This window comes from Geotrypetes seraphini, chromosome 5, assembly GCF_902459505.1.
Source record: "Geotrypetes seraphini chromosome 5, aGeoSer1.1, whole genome shotgun sequence".
NCBI lineage: Eukaryota > Metazoa > Chordata > Amphibia > Gymnophiona > Dermophiidae > Geotrypetes > Geotrypetes seraphini.
Window position 1 is genome coordinate 224,733,063 of NC_047088.1, and position 9,789 is coordinate 224,742,851.

A 9,789-nucleotide genomic window follows, 5' to 3' on the forward strand; every position below is an offset into this window, starting at 1 on the left:
AAGAAAACTTCCAGCAGCATAATACATGCAAGCTAGATCTGATACTTATTCACGGGGAGAGTTTCTCATCTCATAATGAGTGATCATCAGATGGTGTAGTTCAGGATCCAAGCCCAGGTGGTAGTGGTTTTATTTAGAAGCAAGGGTCCCAGATGCTAGAAAAATTAACTTTCTCAAGATGGGGGAGTACCACAAGGAGCAATTTGCTAGGGGAAAAAAGGACAGTATGGTATTTCAAAGTAGCCAAAAAGGGTATGGATAAAGTTGACATTCATAATCATCCTAGAAAGAGTTCAAGTTTCTTTATTTTTTGATATACTGTCTATCAAAACAAGTGTCTAAACGGTGTACAATATAATGAGATCAATAAAGGTGAATTAAAAGCAATATCTCATCAAATATTAAAAATACTAGACAAGTTCACATTGACATTCATGGAACAAAAGGAAAATAGGTGGGGGGGAGGTTTTTAAATACATTGAAGTAAAATTAATTTAAAAGGGAGGTAATTGGAGAATGGTGATGATACATTAGGTTTTTTTACCTGTTTACAGAAATGCAAGAATTGTGCATCATCCTGTATCTCTTTACATTCCTGTAGTACAGGAACACACAACATTGAAAAATTGTCTACTTCAGGCTTGAATAGACTGATAACTACAAAATTTTGTTGAAGACTGTACATGATAGATGGATCTATAAAAACACCAACAGATTAAATAGTCTTGCATCAAATTGTGTAAATATTATTTAAACATTAGTGACAGTAGTCTGAATTGTTCTTATGTACCTATGCCCCAGAGGATCCAAGAGTTACCCTACTGTGTCATACCATGAGCCCATCTAGCCTAGAATCATGTTTCCAACCGTGGCCAGTCTAGGTTACAAGTACCTGTCAGAATCCCAAAAAGTGACAAGATTCCATGCTACTTAATCACCAGGATAAACTGTGACTGACTTTGGGTATATCTTAATGGTTTACTGACTTTTCTTCCAGAAATTTGTCCAGCTACATTAACAGCTTTTACGAGTTCCAGAGCTTAATTATACTCTTCAGTGCAAAAATATATTTTCCTGTTTGTTTTGAATGTGCCACTATGCAAACTTCATGAAGTGTCTCCTAGGGCTAGATTCACTAAGCAAACCGATCGTGTACCAATCGGTTTGTGACCCGATTCCCTCCGACCTGATTCACTAACCTCTCCTGCGATCCGCTTCCAATCCGTGCATGCAAATTAGGGGAAACGGCATGCAAAGTAGGCAGGGACGCGATTCATTAAACAGAAGAAGGAAGACCGGTTGGGCTTGCCGATCCGAAGTGAAGTGACTGCTGAGGACCAGTCGCTTCACTTCTTACTGACTCTCCTGCCCTTTAAAACCACAGACTGGCAATGTGCTTTTCTAGAATACATAAAGGAATTCTTCCTTTATTATATATTCTGTAAAACTCATTGCCAGCCTGTGGTTTTAACCCACGCCGATGCTCCCCGCGCATTCCCGTGCCACTGATGCCCCGCTGAAGAACAAAAAGCAGGAGGGATGCCAACTCCCTCCTGCCATCTCAAACCCATCCTGGCCCTGTATCTTAAGCTAGGCTGGGCCCAGTCCACCCCCTCCCCCCGTACCTTTAAAATCGGGAGCAGGAGGGGTGCTCAGTCCTTCCTTCTCCAGCCTTCTGCGCAGCAATGACGGCCTTAGGCCATGCCACGATGCATCATCTAATGCATGGGGAGGGGCCTAAGGCCCTGATTGGCTGAGGGGCCTGGGGCATCTCAGCCAATGAGGGACTTCCTTAGGGAGGAGTCTAAGGAAGTCTCTGATTGGCCATTGTTTTTCGTCTCCTTATGTAAGAGCTCTTCCAACCCCTTAATCATTTTGCTCACCCTTCTCTGTACATTTTATAGTTCTACTATCTCTTTTGAGATGCAGTGATCAGAATGGCACACAGTATTCAAGGTGCAGTCTCACCATGGAGCAATACAGAGGCATTATGATATTCTTTGATTTATTCAGTCTTCCTCTCGCTGTAGTTTCTAAAATTTTGTTTTCCTTGTTTTAACTACTGCAGCACATGAAGCAGAAGATTTTAATGTATTGTCCACAATAAACCCTAAATCTTCTTTCCTCAGCTACAATTTGAGCTATTCTTCCCAATGTGAATCACTTTCCACAACCATATTAAATTTTGTCATTTGGTACCCAGTCTTCAATGGTGTTTCTTCAGTTAAAGGGTCATATGAGCAAATTCCCTCAACCCTCCCCCCCCCCTTAACAACCGCTTTCACAGTAGTGTTTTTCAATAACTATAACTGCTTTAACTCAATATAAGAGGTGGCCTGGTATAGTGCACAGAATTAATTTATGATTAAAATAAAGGAATACAGAATAGTCAAATCTTTCTTCATTTTGAAAAAAGCAAAGATGCAAATCGGAGAGTAATAATGCAGTGAAATTGAGAAGACAAGACTTTTGTTTAGGTATGTTAATAGGATGTGGTAACATGAGTGAAGGTGGGCCTGGACCCAGGGCAAACTGGAGCCACAACAGGTTGAAGTAGAGGAAAATACAATTTATTAACTATTGGGTAGGTTCATCCTGTTCCGTTAATGGATTTAGGGGGGGCGAAAGTAAACTCAACAATGTTTCTTAGACATAATAACAAGGATCTCCAGTGGCCTGCTCCTGCAGGGCCATGCTGTATGTTACCCTCTCTGCACATGGCTGTACACTTTGATAATTTTGGGGACAAACAAGTAAAGTTGAAGGACAACAGCACTGAAGGAGGAAGAGAGGTAGAGAGCTGAAGAGACCTCATGGGGGGGGGGGGCAGAGAAGGAGATGCTACAGCACTCATGGTGGTACCAGAGCTGGAAAACTAGGGGGCAGTGTCCTTCTTACCTCTTGCCCCCCCCCCCCCCAAACTACACCCATGGTTGAAATGTTTGTTTATTTAAGATTTGATAGATCGCTCCTGCATTTTACTGACCTAAGCGGTTTACAATGTATCAAACTAAAATGAAATTAGGTACTTGAGAAAAACTACCCTATCTGCCCTGAAGGCTCACAATCTAGCTAAAATACCTGATTAAAATAAAAATATGTAATACATTTCCAAGATCAAAAATCAAAGAAATAAAAAATAGAAATAATGAAGATAAAAAAATTAAAAATAAAATAAATAGGGATTGTTTGTGGGGGGGGTTTCTTGGCAGGGGGGACGTGGTGGGAGGGTTTGTACCTTTAAAATTTGAGCTTGTATACTTCTTGTTTTGTATACCTGTTATATTTTCATGATGAGCTCAATAAAATATATTTCAACATTAAAAAAAAAAAATAAATCAAATTTAAGAGATAGAAAAGTCTCTGAGGCAGCTTGATAGTAAGTTCAGTCTTCAGAACCAGGTCAAGCGGCTGCCACTAAAGAAGCAGGACCAGGAACCACGCCAATAAAGGCCACCATGACACCAGTCACCGAACAGGCAAGGCCAGGCGCCGCCGACAGCAGACCTCTGAAGTGAAGTCCAGTTTCCCTTCGATGTGTCCAACAATGCAGCTGCAGGAGTGCAAGTTTGCCAGAGAGAGAGGGCAATATTAGCATTTTTTTAAAAATTGTTTTTATGAAGTAAGCTCCTAAGCCAAGTATGAAAATTTTAAAAGTGGTCTTGCAAATTAAATATTTAATATGTTTTATCACAAATTTCCCATCCAACCTCGAACAAAAAGCCATAGATCAAGTAACTCCCTATTTTATGAACATAAACTCAGCTCTATAGGGCTGGGAAAAAAGCATCTTGAGTTGCTGCTAAAACTATTATACTGTAGATTATTGCAACCCCACACCTGTAGACAAAGGAATATACTGCATAAGAGTAGCCAGTGGTCCATCTAGCCCAGTATCCTGTTTCCACAGTGGTCAATCCAGGTTAGAAAATGACACTGTGACTGTTTACTATGGCTAGCCACGGGTAACATGCAGGAACGGAGGAAGAAATCGACTGGTTGCTGCGGGTACAGGGACAAGGCCATGCACCACCATGCATGGAGTAAATGATCTGTTGCAAGTTGTTCCTTCTCACCCCTCCCTGTTAGCGATTGCGGGTGCCTCAGCAACCCCCACCCCCGCTTACAGTTCCAATCGCCTTCACAACCTTATTCGTTCTCCCTGATCACCGGTAGCAACAAAAAGAACAAACTCATGACTCCTGGGTAGGCCCAGTCCTTCCTCCTGGGGTGAGCCTACCAGCTAGTTGGAAGCTTCCTGCACATAGCACTGCTCCGGCAAACTTCTTGCTGTCAAGTCCCTCCTTCCGATGTAACTTCCGGTTACATCATAGCTGATGTTAGACAAAACTGGGGACTGCAAAGCCCAATCTGTGCTTCTTTAGCTTCCAGCTGGCTTAGGGCTCTCTCTGACCAGGGGGTAGTTGCCCTAATTGCACTCCCCTAACACTATTCCTGCCATGTGTGACTGAGTATTCTGTTAGCTCCTTTCAATTACTCCAAAAACATCTGAAAACTTGGCTATTCTCAAAAATGTAAATTTCGCTGCTCTCTTCATATTCACTCATTCTTATCTAATATAATAAAGAGCTAGCCGCGCATGCGCACCCCTATTTGCGTGTTCCGTGCGCATGCGCGCTAATACATCACCACCCGATCGCCTCCACAAGCCGGACCGCAGCCAGACGACGATCTCCGTTCTCCTGCCGCCGCCCATCCCCTTCTCTTCCCGTGGGCCCGAATGGCGATTCCAGCAGGGTGTGCATCAGTCTTCACACGCTGCTTCGGGCCTTTCTACTGCCTGATTTGCTCTTCCGTGTCTCTGATGATGTCATCAGGGCAGTAGAAAGACCCGAAGCAGCGTGTAGAGACTGATGCAAGCGCTGCTGGAATCACCACGTTTGTAGTCCAGACCGCGGGAAGGGAAAGGGGGGGAGTTAGAGGAAACGCTAATGCTGCTGCACAGGGAACTGGTGGGGGGGAGGGAAATGGAGGGGGATGAAATGCTGCTTTGGACAGACAGACAGAGGGAGGAAGGGAGACAGAAAGAAAAGAAGAAAGACACAGGGGCAGGGTGATACACAGAAAGACAGACAGGCAAAGGGGGCCAGGGACAGAGACAGACAGAAAGGACAGTGGGAGCTGCATCAGGAGGGGTGCGGGATGCAGCAGTGGGAACTTTTCCAATGGGTGCACCTAGGCGGCTGTCGGGAATCTCTGATCAGGGGCAGAGCAAGGTAAAAGTATTATAGGGATAAGAAGGAGGAGGGGGGATAAAAAAGGAAGGGATGCCTACTGCTGGACAGGGGGAGAAGGAAAGAGATGCTGATGGACAGGGGGGTGAAGAAAAAGGAACAGAGGACTAATGTTGAACAGGGGGAGAAGGAAAGAGGTGCTGCTGGACAGGGGGGAGTAAAACAAAGGGAGAAGGGCTGCTGCTGCATAAGGAGAGCAGTGAAGGGGTGGTGGTGGACACAGGGGAGATAAAAGGAAGGGAAAATGGACAGGGGGAGCAGGCAAGGGGTGGTGATGGACAGCCAAGGGAAAAAAAAGGCAGAAAGAAAGAAAGCGGCTAAGGAGAGAGAGAGAAAGAAATAAAGACAGACACACACACATATGTTCTAGCACCCCGTTAATGTAACGGGCTTAAAGACTAGTTATGTATATTTCCTTATTTTAATGTTCATGTAAACCGTGCTGAGCGCTCTCTTTATAGAGAGGATGCAGTATGTAAAGTTTAGTTTAGCTAGATTTTTCAATGTAGCATTCTGTAGTAATTTGACTTCAGTTTTCTTGATAGTGGAGGGGATATTTGTGAGAGGGAGAAGAGTTTTTGTTGATCCTTGCTCTGTGATTTATAAAATGATAATTGTACAGAATATTGTTTCTTTTGATACTTTAATAAAATAAGTTCAGTATAAAATCATAACTATTTGAGGCTTGTGTGAATGGGATCAGATGGTTTACAGGGACAGGAAGGGGACCAAGCTTGGGACGGGGCCGAGCTCGCGGGGATGGGGACAAATTTTTTTCCCCGCATCATTCTCTAATTCAAGCGCTCCCTTAAAAGCTTTTTGTATAAGGATGCTTTCAAAGCATAGAAAATGTTATCTACAAGTACTAAATCCTAGTTTTTAATGAGTTTTATGAGTAGGTCGCTAAAATATCCTTTATTTTATTCTATTTTCTGGTTATGTGATCCAACCATATGTGTTTTATGTGATCCCACCATATGTGTTTTTCCTTAAATGTTTCTTTTTCTTTCCTTAAAAATTGTAGTTCACCCCCCTTTGCTTTTTGTACCAGTTTGTAATAGAATGTCAAAATTTGTTTATATTATCTTGTTTTGTCCTCCCCAATTTTTTAATTATTTTAAAAACAATTGTTATACACATTGAAATATATGATATTGCGTAGATAACAAATCCCAATAAACTTGAAACTTGTCACAAGTACCTGGCAAAAACCCAAATAGTAGCAACATTCCATGCTATTGATCCCAGGGCAAGCAGTGGCTTCCCCCATGTTTGTCTCAGTAGCAGACTATGGACTTATCCAACCCTTTTTAAAAATCAGCTACATTAACCGCTCTTACCAAATACTCTGGCAATGTGTTCCAGAGCTGTGCCTTTCTGAATCAGTAACTAGGTCTGTATTAAATACATGTAATGCCGCCTTTAAAAATAAATTGGGAAAATGATACCTCTAGCTGGAAATAGGTTTGTCATTAAGTCACCCCTCATGTGACAAAATTGACAAAAGCCTGCAATATCTACTATAATAAAACGCTAAGCGCGCATGCGCACTCTTACCTGCATGATCCGTAGGTCCGTGGCAGGCAGGAGTGCACGTGCACACATACAACGGTCCTCTCTCGCAGACCACAAGGTGATGTGCGGTCTTGCCGGCTCCCTTACACTTCACGCCCGGCCAAAGTTTATTTTTAAGTTTAAAAGCCATGGCAGCAGCTCCTCTCACGAGCCGCACCTGCGTCGGAGAAGGCTTCCGACGCAGGCGGCGATCATGAGAGGAGCCGCCGCGGCACCTTTAAATTTAAAAATAAACTCCAGCAAAAAACTAAGAGAGCCGGCCAGACCGCAGGAAGTGAAGGGGGGGGCAAGGGACTAAGGGAGCAGGCCAGACCGTGGGAATGGAAAGGGGGTAGGGGAAAATGCTGCTGCTGATACACAGGGATGTGGAGGGGGAGGGAAATACCACTGCTGCTGCGCAGGGAAATGGAGGGGAAGGCAATGCTGCTGCGGCTACTGCACAGGGAACTGGGTGGAGAGAAGGAAATGCTGCTGCTGCACAGGGAAGTGGGGGGGGAATGCTGCTCATGCACAGGGAAATGGAGGGGGAGGGAAATGCTGCTGCACAGGGAAGTGGGGGGGAGAGAAATTCTGCTGCTGCATAGGGGGCAGGGAGAAAGACAGACGGACAGTGGAAGGGAGACAGAAGAAAACCACAGGGGCAGGGAGAGAGACAGAAAGACAGACGGACAAAGGGGGCCAGGGAGAGAGAGAGACAGACAGACATATATTCTAGCACCCGTTAATGTAACGGGCTAAAAGACTAGTTTAATATAAAATGCTGTTAAGAAATGTGATGCTTTGCAGTACTATGGAATTTCAGCTAAACAAAAACAAACCTTGTGCAGTGTAATAGTTTTACTTCCTATCTTTGATTCATTCTTTGGTGCTGTGCTGCCCTCTCCTGTATGTTCTGATGCTTGTCAAGGCTTTATCGTGTGCTGTTTATGGTTAGAAAGGCCATAAACTTGTTGGAGGTTAGATTTGGGATTTTGTTTTAGTAGTAGTTAGATTAATAATATAATTTATATCCTTTTTAAATTCAAATGTTTTACTAGCATCTGTAGATTCATGAATATGACAGAGTAATCCACTCATTTTCCTGTGTCACAATTTTAGCTTCTGCTTACTGCATTCAAAAGTACACTAGAGCTGGGGTGACAGTCCCATTTCCATCTCCCTTCTATTTCAGCTCTGACCTAGAGTTTGATTTTGCAAGCCCAGAGAGGTAGTCGACACCACTGTTAGGTCTACCTCCTTGGATCATCATATAAATGTTGTAGGCAGGGAGAGGCCAGACAAACAGCTGTCCAGGATGACTGGTAAAACTAAGGGAAGGGATCCGGAGGATGCCAAGCAATAGCAGAAGTAAATTCTTCCACAATTCTTCTGTGTATCCCTGTCTTCAAAATAAGTGGTGCTGTTCAGCCAGAAACATTGTATAGCTAAAGCTAGAAAGATCTATAGCCTACCTAAAAGTGAATTTATTAACACAAAAGCCTGCAGTGCTATTAGCTAGTTAGTTATTTATCATTATGAAAAAGCTAGTTAGTTATTTAAAATTATGAAAAAGACAAGTATCGTGCAATGTTTATGTGTAAGGACTTTACACTTGAAGGCTTACAACTTCAAGCTTTTTTTGTCCTCCTTAAGCTACAATTTGTCTATAAGATGGACCTGACCATAAGACGCAGCTACATGTAGAGGAGGAAAATCCAAGAAAAAAAAATTCTGAATCAAATGGTGTACCCTGCCACTAGACCTGCCCTGTGCCCCCCTCTGGTGGTGTAGTGATAGGCTGAGACAAGGTACAGGGCAGGTCTAGTGGCAGGCAGGCAGGCAAGTGTCTCCTCCCCTCCCCCCCCCCCCCCCGGCTTTCCCCTGGTACTTTTTTTTTTTTTTTTTTAATTCTGGCGCCCTCCTTCGCTGGACACGGCTGCCTTCGAGTCCTCTTCTCTTGTGACAAAGTGGCGCACAAGGCTGCTTGTCTGGTCCCATGCCGCTTCCAGTGAGAACTGGCAGCTGCCATCAGTTCTCGTGGGAAGTGGCGCAGGAACAGGCAAGGCAGCCTTGTGCATTGCTCTGCTGCAAGAGAAGAGGACTCTGAGGCAGTCGCGTCCAGTGAGGGAGGGTGCCAGAATTTTTTTTAAAAGGTACTGGGGAGGTTGAGGTATTCGCTCCATAAGACACACTTTTTTGGGGGGAAAAGTGTGTCTTATGGAGCAAAAAATACGGTTTGTATTCTTTCTTATTTCTGTATCCATTCTATTTCTGCTGATAAAATTTTTTAACTTACTACTTTTTCTACCACTGGTGGTTTTGTACAACAGGGTAAAGCAGTTGATGACTTATTTTCTGCTTGATAACAGGTTGCTGCATTTAATCTAATGTCACTGTGTGCTCCTTTTTTTTTTTTTAGGCTTTTGAGCACTTGCAACAGCTGGAACTCATAAAACCAGTGGAAGGGGTATCTGTGCGCTCACAAAAAGAATACCAGCTAATGAAACTGCTCTTGGACGGTGGACAGATCATGGATGTTTTGCAGAAGTATCCAAATTGTCCAACTGATATTAGACAATGGGCAACATCTTCAATGAGTTAACCTTCAAAAAGTACTTTTGTATTTCTCCAAAATGACTTTCAAAGAGCTAAAACCATTTTGTCTAGTTTTTCTAAATTAAAATTGACTTTTTAAAGCCATAGTCTCCACTGCATTATTTTAGATAAATAAAACTGGAAGGCCTATTAGATAAGTTACTTATTGACTGTAAAAATGACAGTTGCATGATACCATTAACACTGTATTCTGTCAGACATAGATGTTGAACAATACCTGTTTTAGTGCAAAAGGCATATGAGTCTTGAGTCAGTGGGTTATTCTCCTTTATTTGTGAGTTTGTAGAAGGCATCATCTAGCTTCTCTTAGCTCTGCCTACGGCATCTCTGGGCTGTGCCCCATGTCCTCACTTTTTCCTTCTTA

At 43.2% G+C, this 9,789-nt stretch overlaps 1 protein-coding gene across 7 annotated transcripts in view; it reads left to right on the forward strand.

Moving 5' to 3' along the window:
* Positions 1 to 9,511, forward strand: part of ORC4 (origin recognition complex subunit 4) — a 115,465-nt gene extending 105,954 nt beyond the window's left edge. For all 7 annotated transcript variants that reach the window (XM_033947321.1, XM_033947326.1, XM_033947323.1 and 4 more), the window contains one exon: positions 9,229 to 9,511. In XM_033947321.1, coding sequence (XP_033803212.1) covers positions 9,229 to 9,411 — 183 coding nt within the window. In that variant the 3' untranslated portion in view covers positions 9,412 to 9,511. The remainder of the gene's footprint in view (positions 1 to 9,228) is intronic.
* Positions 9,512 to 9,789: the final 278 nt, after the last annotated feature.